Here is a 25679-nt window from a genome sequence, read left to right on the forward strand (position 1 = left end):
TAGTCTACACACCTGGCTCCTACCGACTCAGACACAGACAGACAACAGAAGGTAGTCTACACACCTGGCTCCTACCGACTCAGACAGGCAGACAATAGAAGGTAGTCTACACACCTGGCTGCTACTGACTCAGACAGACAGACAACAGAAGGTAGTCTACACACCTGGCTGCTACTGACTCACACAGACAGACAACAGAAGAGAGTCTACACACCTGGCTCCTACTGACTCAGACAGACAGACAACAGAAGAGAGTCTACACACCTTGCTCCTACTGACTCAGACAGACAGTCAATAGAAGGAAGTCTACACACCTGGCTCCTACTGACTCAGACAGACAATAGAAGGTAGTCTGCACACCTGGCTCCTACTGACTCAGACAGACAGACAATAGAAGGTAGTCTACACACCTGGCTCCTACTGACTCAGACAGACAATAGAAGGTAGTCTGCACACCTGGCTCCTACTGACTCAGACAGACAGACAACAGAAGAGAGTCTACACACCTTGCTCCTACTGACTCCGACAGACAGACAATAGAAGGTAGTCTACACACCTGGCTCCTACTGACTCAGACAGACAGACAACAGAAGAGAGTCTACACACCTGGCTCCTACCGACTCAGACAGACAATAGAAGGTAGTCTACACATCTGGCTCCTACTGACTCAGACAGCCAACAGAAGAGAGTCTACACACCTGGCTCCTACTGACTCAGACAGGCAGACAATAGAAGGTAGTCTACACACCTGGCTCCTACTGACTCAGACAGACAACAGAAGAGAGTCTACACACCTTGCTCCTACTGACTCAGACAGACAGACAATAGAAGGAAGTCTACACACCTGGCTCCTACTGACTCAGACAGGCAGACAACAGAAGGTAGTCTACACACCTGGCTCCTACTGACTCAGACAGACAATAGAAGGTAGTCTGCACACCTGGCTCCTACTGACTCAGACAGACAGACAACAGAAGAGAGTCTACACACCTGGCTCCTACTGACTCAGACAGACAGACAATAGAAGGTAGTCTGCACACCTGGCTCCTACTGACTCAGACAGACAGACAACAGAAGAGAGTCTACACACCTTGCTCCTACTGACTCAGACAGACAGACAACAGAAGAGAGTCTACACACCTGGCTCCTACCGACTCAGACAGACAATAGAAGGTAGTCTACACATCTGGCTCCTACTGACTCAGACAGCCAACAGAAGAGAGTCTACACACCTGGCTCCTACCGACTCAGACAGACAATAGAAGGTAGTCTACACACCTGGCTCCTACTGACTCAGACAGACAACAGAAGAGAGTCTACACACCTGGCACGCCGGCATCCATCCACATCTCTATATCAATTCCCTCTCCGTGTTCCTCCAGGGTGGTGGTGTTGATGGGCTTCAGTAGCTTCATCACCTCAGCCATGACAGCCCGGGCCTGGACTGAGCCTGTGAACTGCAGCCCCAGGGGGGTGAAGGTACCCTGGTCAGACTCCATCACTAGGTTAAAGTTAGAGATGTTCACCTGGGGGACAGCAGAATAGGTATAGAATCGTAAATAATCATTGATTGGATTTATATTGTGCTTTTCCAGTGCTGAAAGCGCTTTATATTGTATAACTTCTATAATTTTGCTGGACCCCAGGAAGAATAGCTGTTGCCTTGGTAGGAACTAATGGGGATCCATAATAAATACAAATACACTGCTCAAAAAAATAAAGGGAACACTAAAATAACACATCCTATATCTGAATGAATGAAATAATCTTATTAAATAGTTTTTTTCTTTACATAGTTGAATGTGCTGACAACAAAATCACACAAAAATTATAAATGGAAATCAAATTTATCAACCCAAGGAGGTCTGGATTTGGATTCACACTCAAAATTAAAGTGGAAAACCACACTACAGGCTGATCCAACTTTGATGTAATGTCCTTAAAACAAGTCAATATGAGGCTAAGCAGTGTGTGTGGCCTCCACGTGCCTGTATGACCACCCTACAACGCCTGGGCATGCTCCTGATGAGGTGGCGGATGGTCTCCTGAGGGATCTCCTCCGAGACCTGGACTAAAGCATCCGCCAACTCCTGGACAGTCTGTGGTGCAACGTGGCATTGGTGGATGGAGCGAGACATGATGTCCCAGATGTGCTCAATTGGATTCAGGTCTGGGGAACGGGCGGGCCAGTCCATAGCATCAATGCCTTCCTCTTGCAGGAACTGCTGACCCACTACAGCCACATGAGGTCAAGCATTGTCTTGCAGTAGGAGGAACACAGGGCCAACAGCACCAGCATAAGGTCTCACAAGGGGTCTGAGGATCTCATCTCGGTACCTAATGACAGTCAGGCTACCTCTGGCGAGCACATGGAGGGCTGTGCGGCCCCCCAAAGAAATGCCACCCCACACCACGACTGACCCACCGCCAAACCGGTCATGCTGGAGGATGTTGCAGGCAGCAGAACGTTCTCCACGGCGTCTCCAGACTCTGTCACGTCTCTCACATGTGCTCAGTGTGAACCTGCTTTCATCTGTGAAGAGCACAGGGCGCCAGTGGCGAATTTGCCAATCTTGGTGTTCTCTGGCAAATGCCAAACGTCCTGCACGGTGTTGAGCTGTAAGCACAACCACCACCTGTCGGGCCCTCATACCACCCTCATTTAGTCTGTTTCTGACCGTTTGAGCAGACACATGCACATTTGTGGCCTGCTGGAGGTCATTTTGCAGGGCTCTGGCAGTGCTCCTCCTGCTCCTCCTTGCACAAAGGCAGAGGTAGCGGTCCAGCTGCTGGGTTGTTGCCCTCCTACGGCCTCCTCCACATCTCCTGATGTACTGGCATGTCTCCTGGTAGCGCCTCCATGCTCTGGACACTACGCTGACAGACACAGCAAACCTTCTTACCACATATCTCGCATTGATGTGCCATCCTGGATGAGCTGCACTACCTGAGCCACTTGTGTGGGTTGTAGACTCCGTCTCATGCTACCACTAGAGTGAAAGCACTGCCAGCATTCAAAAGTGACCAAAACATCAGCCAGGAAGCATAGGAACTGAGAAGTGGTCTGTGGTCACCACCTGCAGAACCACTCCTTTATTGGGGGTGTCTTGCTAATTGCCTATAATTTCCACCTGTTGTATATTCCATTTGCAAAACAGCATGTGAAATGTATTGTCAATCAGTGTTGCTTCTTAAGTGGACAGTTTGATTTCACAGAAGTGTGATTGACTTGGAGTTACATTGTGTTGTTTAAGTGTTCCCTTTATTTTTCTGAGCAGTTTATATAGTAAGGTGGGAAACTCCCCTCTTCAACCATAAACGTGTAGCACTGTTGGGTGATGCACGACAACCATTTTGTGCCAGAACGCACACCACACGCCCAACACACAGAGAAATACATTTGTACATTCATCTCTCCTGGCTGTTGATATATTTGGCCAGCGTTCGAGCTAAAAAGTTTGACCAGGATGTGAGAGAAGTAGGGGGAAAAGACTGGACCATCACCCCTCATTCAGACACTAGCGGACAAATACGCTTCTGCAAGGGAGAGACCATAGAATGTCCCACAAAGTGGAATAGAAACATCAACTCCATGATGGTCAATGCAGATTCCTCTTTGATAAACATGACGGGAACGTTTGCTGCAAACGTCTGAATGCAGGGGCAGCTGGACTGGATCTAAGACAGTGGTATTATTGTAGGGGACAATATACAAACTTTTTTGAGAAAGATAATTAGGAAAATAAAATGTTATTGAGTAAATAAATGTATTTATTGGTTTCTTTTCATTTTGATAAGAGATAAAGTGTAATGAATTGAAGGTTATTTGTTGATGTAAGAATCGAAACGTACCAATTTTTAAAGTTTTGTCATAATTTTTGGGGTGGGGTCATGAGAAATTAGAGCGAAAAAAAAGGGGTCCCCAAAAATTCTAGGGAAAAAAATGGGGTCCCTGCTGAAAAAGATTGAATACCACTGAAGTAGTGTAGTGGACATTTAGTGTTGTATACTGAAGCTTTTCGGAGAAATCTGAGGAAATCCATAGTATGCAGTTGGAACCAGTGCAGGCCAGGGAGAAGGTGGGTCTCTGGTCAGAGTCAGGATGTGAACCCTCTGTTCCCCTCTAACCCTTGGCCATTCTGATTCCGTTCACATTAGAATGCACAAAAACCACCACGCTCCCAGAATGCTGGTACTCAGTTACAGTGTGGTCTCGGCTCCATTCTGACTTAAACAATCTGTGCAGTGCCCTACATCCCAGTGGCTCTCCTACAGTAGATCTGACAACAGTTTACATTTCTGTGTACCGCTACGAATGAAGCCAGTTTCTACCACATGTTGACTGGCAAAGAACAAGCTGATGTAGATGAAAAGCCATCAGCTATTGATAATAAAACACTATTACCGGTACGCACACAATCTGAAAGAGAATGGGGTCAACGATTCAAAATGTAAGAACGACCACATAATAGTTGTGCTGTTTCAATGGTTTGTATGACATCCTCTACCCAGTGGAGCCCTAAGTGTGTGTGTGTGTGTGTAAGAATCTAAAGCTGAGAGAACAGAAGTCTTAAATCTAGCCAAAAAAGGAGCTTATAGGACATTTCTAGTCAACTCTGACCCTACGAGGTCCGCAGCCTGCTCATTTGCAGGTCTAAATCCGTCCCTGATTAGAGGGTAATCACCCACCTGGAGTCCCAGGTCTAAATCAGTCCCTGATTAGAGGGGAACAATGAAACAAAGCAGTGGAACTGGCTTCCAGGTCCAGAGTTGAGTTTGAGGGCTATAGGATGTACTGTATGACAGGAGGATAATGGTGAGGGTGTACAAGTTAAATGGACAGTAAAAAGTAAACAAGATGCACCATGGTAGAAAGGTACCTTGTGAAGCTGGAAGTACTGTTGCGCTCCAACCCCTCCCTGCTCCTCTGCAGACCACAGCACTGTCCGGAGGGTTCTTCTGGGGCGCAGACCTGGACACACAATCACAATTCATACATGGGCCACAACCATTTCCACAAAGCAGCAATACAGAAAGAGCTTTACAACAAGTGGATTCCCTATTCCTCACCAACCCTTGGGCTGTTTAATATTCCACATATTCAGCAGAACATTCCTATTCACCAGACCCTAGTCAATATTTCCTACATTCACTGCAATGATGAGCCCCATTCACAGAGAGGATTCCAGAGACAACTTATCTGATTTGGGTTTCAGCCTGTGTGTTATTCTAGAAGTGACCCCCCCCCGAGGCTACTACTTTATGTGGGCTACAAAGGACAGCAGGCCACTCCCTTCCCAGAGGTTCTCTAATATAACTCTGTAGCCTACACCCTCATCTGACATCAGTGCCATGTCTAGGGTTGTGTCCCAAATGGCAACCTATTCTCTATGTAGTGCACTACTGTTGGGCCCTGGTGAACAGTACTGCACTATATAGGTGTCCCAAATGGCAACCTATTCTCTATGTAGTGCACTACTGTTGGGCCCTGGTGAACAGTACTGCACTATATAGGGAATAGGGTGCCATTTGGGACGTAGATGAACAAAGCCCAAGGGACCAATTACTGCTCCGTGGCTTCATCTTGACAAAAAGTTTCATTGATGATAGGTCCTCTTCTTTAATAGTGGGCAAAGCTGAGCATTTTCCAGCCAAGTACTTTACTATGCATCCATCCAGCCGCAAGAATGAACAATAAAGCAGCGACTGGTTATTATTGTCCAGACATTAAAATGGCTTCACGTATTCAATGGGAATGACATACTTTCCATTGCAACATTAGTGGGAAAAGGAAAGATTCTCTCAAGTCAACGTTAAGGCTTTCAGTCAGAGAGCACAAACAGCTCGGTGGTCTACTTTACGTGTCTAATTACACTTCATGTGGAAAAGGTCATACTTTATTAAGTGAACAATGACCAGAAAAACAATGAAGTAAGCCATGCTAATTGCTATATGAGTCAGCAAACAGCAGTTTAAATGCATTTTCAAGTGTACGTCACCAAGAGTGCTGATCTAGGACCAGGTCTCTCCTGTCCATGTTATCTTATTCATAGTGAAGTAAAAGGCTAAACTGATTGATCGTAAATCAGCACTCCTACTCTGAGACGCTTGATACATAAGGCCCCTGATCACAAAACAACTTCAAAAGATGCCAATAGACTCGATACAAAACACAAATCTTATTTTGAGGCTCATGTCAATAAGAGCTTCAGAGATAGTGGATTATGTTCCAGATACATAGTCTAGATCCTAAATGGCACCCTGTTTCCTATACAAATGCCAGGTCGCAATTGTAAATGAAAACTTGTTCTCAACTTGCCTACCTGGTTAAATAAAGGTGAAATAAATAAAAATAGTGGACTGGTTTTGACTAGGGGCCCTGGTCAAATGTAGTTCAGTATAAGTAGGGAACAGTAGGACCTCCCAGGTTCTGGTTCTTACCCAGGTCTTTAAGCAGAGACTCCCAGGTTCTGACCCAGATCTTTAGACAGAGACAGGGACTCCCAGGTTCTGACCTAGTCCTAAGCAGAGACAGGGCCTCCCATGTTCTGGTTCTGACCCAGGTCTTTAAGCAGAGACAGGGACACCCAGTTTCTGGTTCTGACCCAGGTCTTTAAGCAGAGACAGGGACTCCCAGGTTCTGACCTAGTCCTAAGCAGAGACAGGGCCTCCCATGTTCTGGTTCTGACCCAGGTCTTTAAGCAGAGACAGGGACACCCAGTTTCTGGTTCTGACCCAGGTCTTTAAGCAGAGACAGGGACTCCCAGGTTCTGACCCAGGTCTTTAAGCAGAGACAGGGCTTCCCAGTTTCTGGTTCTCACCCAGGTCTTTAAGCAGAGACAGGGCCTCCCAGGTTCTGGTTCTGACCCAGGTCTTTAAGCAGAGACAGGGCCTCCCAGTTTCTGGTTCTTACCCAGGTCTTTAAGCAGAGAAAGGGCCTCCCAGGTTCTTTCCCAGATCTTTAAGCAGAGAAAGGGCCTCCCAGGTTCTGACCCAGGTCTTTAAGCAGAGAAAGGGGCTACCGGGTTCTTACCCAGGTCTTTAAGCAGAGACCGGGCCTCCCAGATTCTTACCCAGGTCTTTAAGCAGAGAGAGGGCCTCCCAGGTTCTTACCCAGGTCTTTAAGCAGATACAGGGCCTCCCAGGTTCTGACCCAGGTCTTTAAGCAGAGAGAGGGCCTCCCAGGTTCTTACCCAGGTATTTAAGCAGAGAAAGGGCCTCCCAGGTTCTTACCCAGGTCTTTAAGCAGATACAGGGCCTCCCAGGTTCTTACCCAGGTCTTTAAGCAGAGAAAGGGCCTCCCAGGTTCTTACCCAGGTCTTTAAGCAGATACAGGGCCTCCCAGGTTCTTACCCAGGTCTTTAAGCAGAGAAAGGGCCTCCCAGGTTCTTACCCAGGTCTTTAAGCAGATACAGGGCCTCCCAGGTTCTGACCCAGGTCTTTAAGCAGAGAGAGGGCCTCCCAGGTTCTGACCCAGGTCTTTAAGCAGAGAGAGGGCCTCCCAGGTTCTGACCCAGGTCTTTAAGCAGAGAGAGGGCCTCCCAGGTTCTTACCCAGGTCTTTAAGCAGAGAAAGGGCCTCCCAGGTTCTTACCCAGGTCTTTAAGCAGATACAGGGCCTCCCAGGTTCTTACCCAGGTCTTTAAGCAGAGAAAGGGCCTCCCAGGTTCTTACCCAGGTCTTTAAGCAGATACAGGGACTCCCAGGTTCTTACCCAGGTCTTTAAGCAGAGAAAGGGCCTCCCAGGTTCTTACCCAGGTCTTTAAGCAGATACAGGGCCTCCCAGGTTCTGACCCAGGTCTTTAAGCAGAGAAAGGGCCTCCCAGGTTCTTACCCAGGTCTTTAAGCAGAGACAGGGCCTCCCGGGTTCTTACCCAGGTCTTTAAGCAGAGACAAGGCCTCCCAGGAGATGAGCGCTCCACCACCATCATCCATGGCCCCCTGGCCCACATCCCAGCTGTCCAGATGACCACTGAGCAGCACCACCTGAAGGGGGGGACAGACAGCATACCTAGGATTAGTGATGGGGGGAATACAAAATCGATAGTTACATATCGGCATATTATTTTTTATGCTATATCGTATCGACAATATTATTTTTGCTCTAGTTGGCAGTACCTGCACCAAAAGCTCATTTTTCCTTCATAGCTTGTTCTCCATCTTCTTTTTAAACTAGGGAGCCAATTTGTTTTCAGATATTTTATTTTCATGACTGATCAAAACGTGTTTTGGTTTGGTTTCAAAGCAAGAATGGTGAACCGGAAAGTCCAGGTTTCACCCCTGGTTCTCTTGGACAACAATGTCTGTAGCCAATAGCTACCGAGGGGTCAACAACCAGCAGGATCCTACTAATGATAAAACATCAGGAGGATGCCAAAGGTGTTAAAACAAAACACACCGCAGCACCACCTGAATGAGGGCTAGCAGATCTGGGCTCTGTAATACCTTACATACTGGAGAGCAGTACAGGCATTATAGGCCACAGGTTTGGTTTCAAAGGAAGAATGGTGAACCGGACATTCCAAGCTAAAGAATGAAATATTTCACCTGTGGCTGTCTGGGACTACAATGTAGTGTAGCTGCATAGGGGTCAACAGTCAGCATCCTACTCAGTGTGCATCCCAAATGATACCCTATTCCCTACAGTATCTAGTGCACTCCATTTCCCCAGAGCTTTATGGGATATCAAATCAAATGTTATTGGTCACATACACATTTAGCAGATGTTATTGCGGGTGTAGCGAAATGTAGTCAAATGTCTAAGGAGAACATCAATAGGTGTTCACAACATAAATAGAAAGAAACTAAAAAGTCTGATGAAAAAAATGTATTCACTTCACAATGGTCAGAAGGAAAACTAAGTTTGAGAACAAACTTTTCCAGATGTTGTCAGTAGACATGGGAGTGTGCCATACAGAGAGGGAGGGGGCTGAAGGGGGTGAGGAGCCTTTGTGTAGACGCTGAAAATAAACCAAACTACCCCCCATCACTCAGTGTGTGCCATGTGTTAAAAATATCCCCTTCTTCCATGAAGAGGACTTCAAGTCTTCAACCAGTCTCTTGTCCAAGAGACAATACAGGAGTGTGCAAAGTCATTGGTATGGATTTTGGTGGGAATATACTGTAGACTCACCGATCGTGGCTAAAAATAACCAGACTGACCTCCAATAGGACATGATTCAACAGCTCCCATCGTTACGTCACTAAATAGTTGAATGAGTTAAATACCAATCAAAAGAAACTTGGCCTGACAGTGTGAGTAAACTAGGACTGGAAGAGTGAGTCCCAAACCCCTCGATGATGATGAGTAAACTAGGACTGGCAGAGTGAGTCCCAAACCCCTCAATGATGATGAGTAAACTAGGACTGGCAGAGTGAGTCCCAAACCCCTCGATGATGATGAGTAAACTAGGACTGGCAGAGTGAGTCCCAAACCCCTCAATGATGATGATTAAACTAGGACTGTCAGAGTGAATCCCAAACCCCTCAATTATGATGAGTAAACTAGGACTGGCAGAGTGAGTCCCAAACCCCTCGATGATGATGAGTAAACAAGAACTGGCAGAGTGAGTCTCAAACCCCTCAATTATGACGATTAAACTAGAACTGGCAGAGTGAGTCCCAAACCCCTCAATTATGATGAGTAAACTAGGACTGGCAGAGTGAGTCTCAAACCCCTCAATTATGATGAGTAAATACATTTGAAGTACATTTATTCGTTTTTATCAATACCTCAAAGTTGGCTTGGTTACCATGCCAACGTACGCATGCCGTCAGAAAACCCTTCAGACTAATCATGGAAGCTGATGTATCAGGACCTTCACACACCAAGGTTTAAAGTGTAGGCTAAATCAAAATGGAACACATTTTCTCCTTTGAAAATAGTTTTCATACTCTGACAAATTGAAAAAGAGAAGAGCCTTGAAATCTAAGCTGATGAATTTCCCCAGTGAAATGCCTAAAATATATCTACGATAAGTCAGATAAATCATATCTACCCCATCGTCTTCTCCATTTGTGAGATATGATGAACTACACACTATTGTTCTCACATCCTGCTGCTACTCTTACTGCTGCTACTACTACTGCCACTACTACCACTACTATACTGCTGCTACTACTACTGCTACTACTATCACTACTCTTACTGCTGCTACTACTACTACTGCCACTACTATCACTACTATACTGCTGCTACTGCTACTACTATCACTACTCTTACTGCTGCTACTACTACTACTGCCAATACTATCACTACTATACTGCTGCTACTACTACTGCCACTACTATCACTACTCTTACTGCTGCTACTACTACTACTACTGCCAATACTACCACTACTATACTGCTGCTACTACTACTGCCACTACTATCACTACTCTTACTGCTGCTACTACTACTGCCAATACTACCACTACTATACTGCTGCTACTACTATCACTAGTCTTACTGCTGCTACTACTACTGCCACTACTACCACTACTACTGCTACTACTATCACTACTCTTACTGCTGCTACTACTACTGCCACTACTACCACTACTATACTGCTGCTACTACTACTGCTACTACTATCACTACTCTTACTGCTGCTACTACTACTGCCACTACTATCACTACTATACTGCTGCTACTACTACTGCCACTACTACCACTACTATACTGCTGCTACTACTACTGCTACTACTATCACTACTATACTGCTGCTACTACTACTGCCACTATCACTACTATACTGCTGCTACTACTACTGCCACTACTATCACTACTCTTACTGCTGCTACTACTACTGCCAATACTATCACTACTATACTGCTGATACTACTACTGCCACTACTATCACTACTCTTACTGCTGCTACTACTACTGCCAATACTATCACTACTATACTGCTGCTACTACTACTGCCACTACTATCACTACTCTTACTGCTGCTACTACTACTGCCAATACTATCACTACTATACTGCTGATACTACTACTGCCTACCGCTACTACTCTTGCTACTACTACTGCCACTACTATCACTACTATACTGTTGCTACTACTATCACTACTATACTGCTGCTACTACTACTGCTACTATTACTGCTGCTACTACCACTACTACTGCTGCTACTACCACTACTACTGCTGCCACTACTATTACTACTACAACAATGCTGATACTACTACTGCCACTACAACACTGCTACTACACTGCTGCTACTACCACTACTAATTCTACTATACTGCTGCTACTACTACTGCTACCGCCACTACTCTTACAACACTACTACTACTGCCACTACTATACTGCTGCTACTACTACTGCTACTACTACTACCACCACTACTATACTGCTGCTACTAATACCACTACTACAACACTGCTACTACTACTACTACCACCACTACTATACTGCTACTACTACTACTACTACTACTACTACTACTACTACTACACTGCCACTACAGCCGCTACTACCACTACTATACTGCCGCTACAGCCGCTACTGCCACTACTATACTGCCGCTACAGCCACTACTAAACTGCCGCTACAGCCACTACTAAACTGCCGCTACAGCCGCTACTGCCGCTACTACACTGTTGCTACTACCACTACTATACTGCCACTACTACCGCTACTATACTGCTGCTACTGCCGCTACTATACTGCTGCTACTGCCGCTACTATACCGCTGCTACTGCCGCTACTGCCACTACTATCGCTACTATACTGTTGCTACTGCCGCTACTATACTGCTGCTACTACCAATACTATACTGCTGCTACTGCCACTACTATACTGCTGCTACTGCCGCTACTATACTGCTGCTACTGCCGCTACTGCCACTACTATCGCTACTATACTGTTGCTACTGCCGCTACTATACTGCTGCTACTACCACTACTATACTGCTGCTACTGCCGCTACTATACCGCTGCTACTGCCGCTACTGCCACTACTATACTGCTGCTACTGCCGCTACTATACTGCTGCTACTGCCGCTACTGCCACTACTATCGCTACTATACTGTTGCTACTGCCGCTACTATACTGCTGCTACTACCACTACTATACTGTTGCTACTGCCGCTACTATACTGCTGCTACTACCACTACTATACTGCTGCTACTGCCGCTACTATACTGCTGCTACTGCTGCTACTGCCACTACTATCGCTACTATACTGTTGCTACTGCCGCTGCTATACTGCTGCTACTACCACTACTATACTGTTGCTACTGCCGCTACTGCCACTACTATCGCTACTATACTGCTGCTACTGCCACTACTATACCGCTGCTACTGCCGCTAATATACTGCCGCTACTGCACTGTTGCTACTGCCGCTACTGCCGCTACTATCGCTACTATACTGTTGCTACTGCCGCTACTATACTGCTGCTACTACCACTACTATACTGCTGCTACTGCTGCTACTGCCACTACTATCGCTACTATACTGTTGCTACTGCCGCTACTATACTGCTGCTACTACCACTACTATACTGCTGCTACTGCCACTACTATCGCTACTATACTGTTGCTACTGCCGCTACTATACTGCTGCTACTACCACTACTATACTGTTGCTACTGCCGCTACTGCCACTACTATCGCTACTATACTGTTGCTACTGCCGCTACTATACTGCTGCTACTACCACTACTATACTGCTGCTACTGCCACTACTATACTGCTGCTACTGCCGCTACTATACTGCTGCTACTGCCGCTACTGCCGCTACTATACTGTTGCTACTGCCGCTACTATACTGCTACTAATAACACTACTACAACACTGCTACTACTACTACTACTACTACTACTACTACTACTACTATTATACTGCCACTACTACCGCTACTACCACGACTATACTGCCACTACTACACTGCTGCTCCTACCACTACTATACTGCCACTACTACCGCTACTATACTGCCGCTACAGCCGCTACTGCCACTACTGCCGCTACTACACTGCTGCTACTACCACTACTATACTGCCACTACTACCGCTACTACCACTACTATACTGCCGCTACAGCCGCTACTACCACTACTATACTGCCGCTACAGCCGCTACTGCCACTACTATACTGCCGCTACAGCCACTACTGCCACTACAGCCACTACTATACTGCCGCTACAGCCGCTACTGCCACTACTATACTGCCGCTACAGCCACTACTGCCACTACAGCCACTATTATACTGCCGCTACAGCCGCTACTGCCACTACTGCCGCTACTACACTGTTGCTACTACCACTACTATACTGCCACTACTACCGCTACTATACTGCTGCTACTGCCGCTACTATACTGCTGCTACTATACCGCTGCTACTGCCGCTACTGCCACTACTATAGCTACTATACTGTTGCTACTGCCGCTACTATACTGCTGCTACTGCCACTACTATACTGCTGCTACTGCCACTACTATACTGCTGCTACTGCCACTACTATCGCTACTATACTGTTGCTACTGCCGCTACTATACTTCTGCTACTACCACTACAATACTGTTGCTACTGCCGCTACTGCCACTACTATCGCTACTATACTGTTGCTACTGCCGCTACTATACTGCTGCTACTACCACTACTATACTGTTGCTACTGCCGCTACTGCCACTACTATCGCTACTATACTGTTGCTATTGCCGCTACTATACTGCCGCTACTACCACTACTATACTGCCGCTACTACCACCACTATACTGCTGCTACTACCACTACTATACTGCTGCTACTGCCACTACTATACTGCTGCTACTGCCGCTACTATACTGCTGCTACTACCACTACTATACTGCTGCTACTGCCACTACTATACTGCTGCTACTACCACTACTATACTGCTGCTACTACCACTACTATACTGCTGCTACTACCACTACTATACTGCTTCTACCACCACTACTATACTGCTGCTACCACCACTACTATACTGCTGCTACCACCACTACTATACTGCTGCTACCACCACTACTATACTGCTGCTACCACTACTACTATACTGCTGCTACCACTACTACACTGCGCCAAACAGCCATCCAGCAGGGGTGGTCCCTAAAACACACCGCGCAGAACAGCAGACATCCAGCAGGGGGGGGGGTCCCTAAAACACACCGCGCAGAACAGCAGACATCCAGCAGGGGGGTCCCTAAAACACACCGCGCCGAACAGCAGACATCCTGCAGGGGTGGTCCCTAAAACACCGCCCGAACAGCCGACATCCAGCAGGGGTGGTCCCTAAAACACCGCCCCGAACAGCAGACATCCAGCAGGGGTGGTCCCTAAAACACACCGCCCCGAACAGTAGACATCCAGCAGGGGTGGTCCCTAAAACACCGCCCGAACAGCCGACATCCAGCAGGGGTGGTCCCTAAAACACACCGCACCGAACAGCAGACATCCAGCAGGGGTGGTCCCTAAAACACCGCGCCGAACAGCAGACAGACAGCAGGGGTGGTCCCTAAAACACACCGCCCCGAACAGCAGACAGACAGCAGGGGTGGTCCCTAAAACACACCGCCCCGAACAGCAGACAGACAGCAGCAGGTGGTCCCTAAAACACACCGCCCCGAACAGCAGACAGACAGCAGGGGTGGTCCCTAAAACACACCGCCCCGAACAGCAGACAGACAGCAGCAGGTGGTCCCTAAAACACACCGCACCGAACAGCAGATGAATGACAGATCATCATTCGGTGCGTTGTGTGTGTGGTTCTTTAGGCCTATATTGTGTAGCCAAACTAAAGTGAAAATCTTAAGTGTTTGACAAACTAAAGTCCTCAACTTGATTCCCAGTGTACCTCCCTAGTCCCTATCAGACTCCCATCTTGCCAGACTGAAACAGAGACTAATTTGCTTGACTGGTGGACTTCCCTGGCTGCAAGCACTTTAAAGTGGGGGAGAGATTCAACTTTAGCTAAACAAACTTTCATGCACAAAGGTGTAGCATATGAATCACATTTTAATTGCAGCTTCTCTGGGTATTTTTGGCAGGCAGAGCCCGCCAACAGTTGCAGTCAGAGTAGAGGTGTCTGATGGGGTTAGCAGTGTAAATAATGGGATTCACATACACCTTGTTAAATTGTTCTGGCCCTTCACAAGACCTTTCTCACACAATCTACTTTAGGTATGTTACACTTCATAGATACAGTGCATCCGGAAAGTATTCAGACCCCTTGACTTTTTCCACGTTACATTACAGCCTTATTCTAAAATGGATTAAATTAAAAAATGTCTTCATTAATTTACACACAACACCCCATAATGATAACGCAAAAAAAGTGTTTTTGAAATGTGTGCATCCCGTTTCTATTGATCATCCTTGATATGTTTCCACAACTTGGAGTCCACCTGTGGTAAATTCAATTGATTGGACATTATTTGGAGAAAAAAATAAAAAAATATATTAAAAAAATAAATCACACAAACCTGTCTATATAAGGTTATACAGTTGACAGTTTATGTCAGAGCAAAAACTAAGCTATGAGGTTGAAGGAATTGTCTCTAGAGCTTCAAGACAGAATTGTGTCGGGGCACAGATCTGGGGAAGGGTACCAAAACATTTCTGCAGCATTGATGGTCCCCAAGAACACAGTGGTTTGGAACCACTAGGGCTGGCCACCCGGCCAAAACTGAGCAATAAGGGGGAGAATGGCCTTGGCCAGGGAGGTGACCAAGAACCCAATGGTCCCTCTGACAGAGCTCTAGAGTTCCTCTGTGGAGATGGTTGTCCTTCTGGAACAATCTCTACAGCACTTCACCAATCAGGCCTTTATGGTAGCGTGGTCAGACGGAAGCCACTCCAGTAAAAAGGTATGACAGCCCGCTTGCAGTTTGCCAAAAGGCACCTAAAGGACTCTCAGACCATGAGAAACAAGATTATCTGGTCTGATGAAACCAAGATTGAGAGCTTTGGACTGAATGCCAAGCATCATGTCTGGAAGAAACCTGGCACCGTCCCTACGGTGAAGCATGGTGGTGGCAACATCATGTCTGGAAGAAACCTGGCACCGTCCCTACTGTGAAGCATGGTGGTGGCAGCATCATGCTGTGGGGATGTTTTTCAGCGGCAGTTTTAGTTTTTTAAAGTTTTTTTTATTAGGATCACCATTTGCTGTTGCAAAAGCAGCAGCTACTCTTCCTGGGGTCCACACAAAACATAATACAGATCATCAATAGACAAGAACAGCTCAAGGACAGAACTACAGGGACTGGGAGACTAGTCAGGATCGAGGGAAAGATTAATGGAGCAAAGTACAGAGAGATCCTTGATGAAAACCTGCTCCAGAGTGCTCAGGACCTCAGACTGAGCCAAAGGTTCACCTTCCAACAGGACAACGACCCTAAGCAAACAGCCAAGACAACGCAGGAATGGCTTCAATGTCCTTGAGTGACCCAGCCAGTGCCCGGACTTGAACCTGATTGAACATCTCTGGAGAGACTTGTCATTATGGGGTATTGTGTGTAGATTGATGAGAGGGAAAAAACTATTTAATCCATTTAAGAATAAGGCTGTAACTTAACAAAATGTGGAACAAGTCAAGGGGTCTGAATACTTTCCGAAGTCACTGTATATAACTGCATCACTGGCACAGTAGAGCGGTACAGAATCATGGGATTAAATAACAGGGACAATTTGTGATTGGTACAACCATTTTTGCATATATAGCCAAAGATATTCTCAGGTCATAAACAGCCACACTGAATATAAAGTCAAATCAGACTTTCTGTAACACATTTCTCAATGCTTTGATGAGAACAAACCAGAGGTTCACAAGGAATAAGTGAGTGGGAGTTGAGCCTGTGAAGTACATTATGGGGTCACACTAGTACTTCACTTCCAGTTTAATACTTCAATAGCACTAATGAGAAGAAGGCAGGGGTTTTAATCACTACTATAAGGTCTCTGCCATGGTTCAACATCCAGTACTCCAGATGGTGCATGGTTCAGGTAGTACGATCAGTGAGGGCTATTGGCCTAACTATTCCTAATAGATTCAAATGATTTGGACAGACAGCCCACCTCTTGTTCAGCACAACAACATGGCTTGATCATCTCAGTTGAGCCATAAATGAGGTTCTATTAGTTGCTAGTGTAAAACAGACGTGCAAACCAAGTCATTACAGTGCTTGAGGACTGCTGCTGCAACCAAAACATCAGTCTATTTAAAGTTGAACACAGCTTGGTTAAAGAGGCACAATGGAAATGTAGTTGCCAGTTGCAAACGCTATGCTTTTAGTCATGATGTTGACAGGAGTGCCCCTTTGTCCAATAAGATAAAAGGAAAAAGTTCCATAGAGGCCTCTTTAATGTTGGTAACTCTAGAGAACGATTGCTTTCTAATATTGTTTGCAACTATACTGGTCTATTGACAAGACGTTGGCGTGTCATGTGACTGGAAGGGTACATAAATACTCCCCCAGACAGAGACACAGGCTCACTTATGATAAGCCCTGTCATTTCCTGGAACAGAGCAGGAGTTTTGCCAATTATAAACTAGCAGTATGTATTGTACACCACATGGAACTACAGCACTGTACAACATTCCACGCTTCCAAAAATCAATAAATCACATCCTGCCCTTTTGGCCAAATCAAATACATGTGTATTTGTGACATGCTCCGGATACAACATGTGTAGATCCGCCATCAAATGCTTACTTACAAGCTTTTTCCCCAAAATGCAGAGGTACAAAGTAAGAAGATGTGTGAATAAAAATAGAAAACAGTAATGCAATAAATAACTATAAGGAGGCTGTATACAAGTAGTACCAGTACTGAGTCAATGTGCAGGGGTACCACGTAGTACAGGTAATATGTACATGTAGGCAGGGGTAAAAGTGACTAGGCAATCAGGATAGATAAGAAACAGTAGCGTATGTGGAGAGTGTGTGACAACTACAAACAGAGAATAACGTTTAAGGTTAAATAAACAACTACAAACAGAGCTAGATAAGAATGTTTCAGTTTAAATAAATAGGTTAAAAATAGATAGTATCTACACAGTAAATCAGGAGATTTCACAGTCTCCTTCTCTTGCCCTCTGATAATAAAAAATAAAAATAAGAAAACATGGAGATTAAAAGTTGACAGACCTTGAACAGATTACTACAATTCATTACAGATACATTCTCTTTCCAGTATTAGCTTTAGGCTCTGAAATAAAATACTGAGGTTAGATCTAGGTTTCCATCTCCATCCTTATCTATTTGTAGCAATGTGATTTACATTATGTTTGGTAAGCATTTTATTTGTTGTGGCCCCCAGGAACTGACAGCCAGTGAATACGATTCCCCCCCACAGTAGTGATGCAGCTGCACAGTGTGTCGGTTTGACGTTGGGCATCTGCAGCCTGCTGATGGGTGACAGCCCAACACACACAGGCAGGGCACATCATGGAGACAATGGAGAGACACATCATGGAGACAATGGAGAGACATCATGGAGAGACACATCATGGAGACAAATGGAGAGACACATCATGGAGACAATGGAGAGACATCATGGAGACAATGGAGAGACATCATGGAGACAAATGGAGAGACATCATGGAGACAAATGGAGAGACATCATGGAGACAAATGGAGAGACATCATGGAGACACACATCATGGGCTCCATTTTTATTCTACAACAAATGCTTTTCCATTTCCCCACATTCATACCACGTGGTACCCAACTTTACAGCAGTGTTGTAGTGTGCAATTTCCATCCAATGTAAAGCACTGGGACTAAAGAGAAGTTCTACATGCAAACCATGATCATGTATAAGTTCTACTACAGCCTTGATGTGTCATGACTCGTGGCTCCTCAACTAAGTGGTCAGAGGCCTATTTATTCAAGCTCTGACTGCATTATTGGCACAAGAAGAAATTGAGCTGAAGGGAACCATAAAGAGACATTTTGATGTTAGTCATCTGTGTCTGAAACCAGATCCTGGACCTCGAGACAAAATTATTCAGGAAATGAGGTCAACAATCCCACCAGTTTCATTTCCTGTGAATATGCTGAGTGACTTCTCCACAGATAAGTGCAGCAATTGTTTTCACAGTAATGTGTATGGCTCTTGTCCTTTATAACCTTGTGATTGCACTGCTTTAATTCACAATATTGAGATGTCATAATAAAATCTGACATTTTAAAGCAGAGTTGAGGATGCTGAGCTAGGCTTTCTGTAGTGGGCTACTCAACACATCACAGCTGCTACTCTTTGTAGGTTGATGTTTTGGGGTGTGAATTTAACACACCGGTCTTCAGTGTTGGAGCTGAGGAAACATTAGGGAAGACATAAAAAATATAAATAAAAATATAAAGATATTCATTTGCATACAAGGCGCATATCTCATACTTCATCTACAGTACATGTCTTTTTTGCCCAGAACCGTGTTTCTAAAGTTATGTACGTGCTGTACATCACCCTTGTATGGTTTTCTGGATGATTCAGTGCCATTACTAAGTGAAAACCGACTGGCTCTGAAAAAGGCATTCGGTCCGATACTAGAGGAATCTAAATCACAGCTCAGTCCAAGAGTCTAGCACATATTACTATTTATTATGAACCTCCAAATGCCTTGACAGGGAATTTATACACCAATTCATCATACCACAAGGAAACAGGCAGCACTTGCTTTTATCACTTTTTTACAGCAACAGTTGATAGATGTGACCACTGTGTCATTGTCTACAGAGAATGGTAGCCAATAGGCTGACTGATAATTGAAGAGGCTCTTCTTGACCCCATTCAGGAAATTGCCAAGCTGAATCCCAAATAGCACTCTATACACCAAATAGTGCACTACTTTTGACCAGATCCCCATAGGTCCTGGACAAAAGTAGTGCACTAGAAAAGGGAAGGGTGCCATTTGTGACACAGACGCAGCCCCAAGGTTATGTTTGCTCATAAAAAATATGTTCCCTGGAGTTACGCAAAACACATTCCATGGACCTGACTAGGCCGACTCAGAGCCGACACAGTGAACATTTGCTCATCTCAGGAGAGAGACCCATGTCAGCTAAAGCACATAGCTAGCTGGTATATAACTTGGCCAACACCAACGTTTCCAGGCAAATCCAGGGTCTGCATTGACAAATGAAGGGGATGTGCTTTTCTACTGATTGGTTCTCCTCAGTGTCTTTCTCACTCAAACTAATGTGGACAAAATAGTTTGACAACCTTGTTTGTAAAGCTTTTAAATCTCAACCGTTTATCTTTACCAATGACGAAGACACAGAGGTCTCATGGTATGGTGGGGTCTGCAATATAGGTCAACTTTGAGCAACTCTTGAATGTTTTGGCATACCCTATAGACACATACACATTGTACATCCATCTAAGTCCATTCCTCCTCTGAACTGCTAGTTGTATAGGTTCATGCAGGAATCTAACCATCACGTGACTGATGAATATGCAGAGAGAGAAGAGTATAAACTATGGTTTCCCCCAGCTGGCTCTGACTCATAAATCAGCACCCAGCAACAACCTCAGCTAAACCCACCCATGGGGTTTACAACCTCAGCTAAACCCACCCATGGGGTTTACAACCTCAGCTAAACCCACCCATGGGGTTTACAACCTCAGCTAAACCCACCCATGGGGTTTACAACCTCAGCTAAACCCACCCATGGGGTTTACAACCTCAGCTAAACCCACCCATGGGGTTTACAACCTCAGCTAAACCCACCCATGGGGTTTACAACCTCAGCTAAACCCACCCATGGGGTTTACAACCACTTTCTACTGTAAGAAAGACATCAATGTTTAAAACCAGAGAAACGGGCCTCAGTTCAAGACCCAGTCGTCCAACACATGATGCACCTAAATAGGCTTGAAGGACAAGAGAGGATGGTGATGCTGAGGGGCTGTGCTGCGTCTCATTGATCAAGATGAGCGAGTGGCGTACCTCTGCCGTGTGGCTGGGACACGCAGGCTCCGGCCCAAATTACACCCCATTTCTCTATGTATTGCACTACTTTAGACCAGGGCACATAGGTAGTACACTACATAGGGATTATGAGGCCATTAAGGAGGGAGACACACCCTCAAGAACAGAACAAACCCCGGATGGCAGCAGCGAGGGACAGATCTACAGTTACTAGGATGTCTAGGAGAGGAGGGATAATTCAGGCAGGTAGAAAGCACACCCAGGGTCAAAATAGAAAAATGTGCTTTTTCAAATACTTTGAGGATTTGATGGAGCATGCAATGAATAGTGTGTCAGATGGGCAGGGTTTGACCTTTTGGGACAAGTCCCTAGAATCCATAAACACCCTCCAAGGAGGCATGGTCTGTCCTTTCTGAAAGACAAGTGGCCTCTCGATTCTCACTAGTTGTGCTAATACTGTGCAGTTTCTAGTAAGGTATCAAGGCTATTATTAATAGCCAGAGGCTGTTCAACACAGTGGAGTTAACGAGGGGTTATGACAGGACAGAGGCTGTTCAACACAGTGGAGTTAACGAGGGGTTATGACAGGACAGAGTCTGTTCAACACAGTGGAGTTAACGAGGGGTTATGACAGGACAGAGGCTGTTCAACACAGTGGAGTTAACGAGGGGTTATGACAGGACAGAGGCTGTTCAACACAGTGGAGTTAACGAGGGGTTATGACAGGACAGAGGCTGTTCAACACAGTGGAGTTAACGAGGGGTTATGACAGGACAGAGTCTGTTCAACACAGTGGAGTTAACGAGGGGTTATGACAGGACAGAGGCTGTTCAACACAGTGGAGTTAACGAGGGGTTATGACAGGACAGAGGCTGTTCAACACAGTGGAGTTAACGAGGGGTTATGACAGGACAGAGTCTGTTCAACACAGTGGAGTTAATGACAGGTTATGACAGGACAGAGGCTGTTCAACACAGTGGAGTTAACGAGGGGTTATGACAGGACAGAGGCTGTTCAACACAGTGGAGTTAACGAGGGGTTATGACAGGACAGAGTCTGTTCAACACAGTGGAGTTAATGACAGGTTATGACAGGACAGAGGCTGTTCAACACAGTGGAGTTAACGAGGGGTTATGACAGGACAGAGGCTGTTCAACACAGTGGAGTTAACGAGGGGTTATGACAGGACAGAGGCTGTTCAACACAGTGGAGTTAACGAGGGGTTATGACAGGACAGAGACTGTTCAACACAGTGGAGTTAACGAGGGGTTATGACAGGACAGAGGCTGTTCAACACAGTGGAGTTAACGAGGGGTTATGACAGGACAGAGGCTGTTCAACACAGTGGAGTTAACGAGGGGTTATGACAGGACAGAGTCTGTTCAACACAATGGCGTTAACGAGGGGTTATGACAGGACAGAGACTATTCAACACAGTGGAGTTAACGAGGGGTTATGACAGGACAGAGGCTGTTCAACACAGTGGAGTTAACGAGGGGTTATGACAGGACAGAGGCTGTTCAACACAGTGGAGTTAATGACAGGTTATGACAGGACAGAGGCTGTTCAACACAGTGGAGTTAATGACAGGTTATGACAGGACAGAGGCTGTTCAACACAGTGGAGTTAATGACAGGTTATGACAGGACAGAGGCTGTTCAACACAGTGGAGTTAACAAGGGGTTATGACAGGACAGAGACTATTCAACACAGTGGAGTTAATGACAGGTTATGACAGGACAGAGTCTGTTCAACACAGTGGAGTTAACGAGGGGTTATGACAGGACAGAGGCTGTTCAACACAGTGGAGTTAACGAGGGGTTATGACAGGACAGAGGCTGTTCAACACAGTGGAGTTAACGAGGGGTTATGACAGGACAGAGTCTGTTCAACACAGTGGAGTTAACGAGGGGTTATGACAGGACAGAGGCTGTTCAACACAGTGGAGTTAACGAGGGGTTATGACAGGACAGAGACTGTTCAACACAGTGGAGTTAACGAGGGGTTATGACAGGACAGAGACTGTTCAACACAGTGGAGTTAACGAGGGGTTATGACAGGACAGAGACTGTTCAACACAGTGGAGTTAATGACAGGTTATGACAGGACAGAGGCTGTTCAACACAGTGGAGTTAACAAGGGGTTATGACAGGACAGAGACTATTCAACACAGTGGAGTTAATGACAGGTTATGACAGGACAGAGTCTGTTCAACACAGTGGAGTTAACGAGGGGTTATGACAGGACAGAGGCTGTTCAACACAGTGGAGTTAACGAGGGGTTATGACAGGACAGAGGCTGTTCAACACAGTGGAGTTAATGACAGGTTATGACAGGACAGAGTCTGTTCAACACAGTGGAGTTAACGAGGGGTTATGACAGGACAGAGACTATTCAACACAGTGGAGTTAATGACAGGTTATGACAGGACAGAGTCTGTTCAACACAGTGGAGTTAACGAGGGGTTATGACAGGACAGAGGCTGTTCAACACAGTGGAGTTAATGACAGGTTATGACAGGACAGAGTCTGTTCAACACAATGGCGTTAACGAGGGGTTATGACAGGACAGAGGCTGTTCAACACAGTGGAGTTAATGACAGGTTATGACAGGACAGAGTCTGTTCAACACAATGGCGTTAACGAGGGGTTATGACAGGACAGAGGCTGTTCAACACAGTGGAGTTAATGACAGGTTATGACAGGACAGAGTCTGTTCAACACAATGGCGTTAACGAGGGGTTATGACAGGACAGAGGCTGTTCAACACAGTGGAGTTAACGAGGGGTTATGACAGGACAGAGTCTGTTCAACACAATGGCGTTAACGAGGGGTTATGACAGGACAGAGACTATTCAACACAGTGGAGTTAACGAGGGGTTATGACAGGACAGAGTCTGTTCAACACAATGGCGTTAACGAGGGGTTATGACAGGACAGAGACTATTCAACACAGTGGAGTTAACGAGGGGTTATGACAGGACAGAGGCTGTTCAACACAGTGGAGTTAACGAGGGGTTATGACAGGACAGAGGCTGTTCAACACAGTGGAGTTAATGACAGGTTATGACAGGACAGAGGCTGTTCAACACAGTGGAGTTAATGACAGGTTATGACAGGACAGAGGCTGTTCAACACAGTGGAGTTAATGACAGGTTATGACAGGACAGAGGCTGTTCAACACAGTGGAGTTAACAAGGGGTTATGACAGGACAGAGGCTGTTCAACACAGTGGAGTTAACGAGGGGTTATGACAGGACAGAGGCTGTTCAACACAGTGGAGTTAATGACAGGTTATGACAGGACAGAGGCTGTTCAACACAGTGGAGTTAACGAGGGGTTATGACAGGACAGAGGCTGTTCAACACAGTGGAGTTAATGACAGGTTATGACAGGACAGAGGCTGTTCAACACAGTGGAGTTAACGAGGGGTTATGACAGGACAGAGGCTGTTCAACACAGTGGAGTTAATGACAGGTTATGACAGGACAGAGGCTGTTCAACACAGTGGAGTTAATGACAGGTTATGACAGGACAGAGTCTGTTCAACACAGTGGAGTTAACGAGGGGTTATGACAGGACAGAGTCTGTTCAACACAATGGCGTTAACGAGGGGTTATGACAGGACAGAGGCTGTTCAACACAGTGGAGTTAATGACAGGTTATGACAGGACAGAGTCTGTTCAACACAATGGCGTTAACGAGGGGTTATGACAGGACAGAGGCTGTTCAACACAGTGGAGTTAATGACAGGTTATGACAGGACAGAGTCTGTTCAACACAATGGCGTTAACGAGGGGTTATGACAGGACAGAGTCTGTTCAACACAATGGCGTTAACGAGGGGTTATGACAGGACAGAGACTATTCAACACAGTGGAGTTAACGAGGGGTTATGACAGGACAGAGTCTGTTCAACACAATGGCGTTAACGAGGGGTTATGACAGGACAGAGACTATTCAACACAGTGGAGTTAACGAGGGGTTATGACAGGACAGAGGCTGTTCAACACAGTGGAGTTAACGAGGGGTTATGACAGGACAGAGGCTGTTCAACACAGTGGAGTTAATGACAGGTTATGACAGGACAGAGGCTGTTCAACACAGTGGAGTTAACAAGGGGTTATGACAGGACAGAGGCTGTTCAACACAGTGGAGTTAATGACAGGTTATGACAGGACAGAGTCTGTTCAACACAGTGGAGTTAATGACAGATTATGACAGGGCGAGTCCCAGAGGACAGTAGCCTACCAAAGAAATGGAATCATTAGAATGGACATAGAACCTCTTCCCTTTCTAGTGATTCCATTTCTATGTAGCCTAGCCAACAAACGGCAGTACCCTCCCTACTATTATCTCTACTACAGGTCCCATACAGTGTGCCACAGCCAACTACTTCTTTTAGAGAAAAAAAATCATTACATGACAAATAATACCTGGTATTCTGTTAATGTAGCACTTTGGGCCATATAGGGAAAGTGGATCTAGATTTAATAAAATATAGCCTATGTATGATATGTCTTGTTACATAATTACATTAGGCCAACATGTATATGGAATAATGATATATTCTCAGCAAACAGAACAGCTAAATGTCTAAATGTAAAGCTTTAATTTAGCTGTCAGTGAGAAGATAATTGCCTTGACATATCCTGGTAATTGTACTGTAGTCAATGTGGTGCCAGTCAAACTACTGCTGCCTCTGAGGAGAGAGCAGTCGAGTCGAGGATCGATTTGTTCTGCCGGGACAAAAGAGTCAGTGAAACGCCTCAGTGACAGATGACATCACAACACAGA

At 45.7% G+C, this 25679-nt stretch overlaps 1 protein-coding gene across 2 annotated transcripts in view; it reads right to left on the minus strand.

Moving 5' to 3' along the window:
• The window catches only part of LOC135529630 (carboxypeptidase Q-like), a 47734-nt gene that overhangs the window by 10493 nt on the left and 11562 nt on the right, over positions 1–25679 (minus strand). For both annotated transcript variants that reach the window (XM_064958258.1, XM_064958259.1), the window contains exons 5-7: positions 7874–7985; positions 4881–4972; positions 1325–1526 (exon numbers count right to left, since the gene is read on the minus strand). In XM_064958258.1, the coding sequence (XP_064814330.1) occupies positions 1325–1526; positions 4881–4972; positions 7874–7985 (406 nt within the window). The remainder of the gene's footprint in view (positions 1–1324; positions 1527–4880; positions 4973–7873; positions 7986–25679) is intronic.

This window comes from Oncorhynchus masou, unplaced genomic scaffold (assembly GCF_036934945.1).
Source record: "Oncorhynchus masou masou isolate Uvic2021 unplaced genomic scaffold, UVic_Omas_1.1 unplaced_scaffold_1190, whole genome shotgun sequence".
NCBI classification, from domain to species: domain Eukaryota; kingdom Metazoa; phylum Chordata; class Actinopteri; order Salmoniformes; family Salmonidae; genus Oncorhynchus; species Oncorhynchus masou.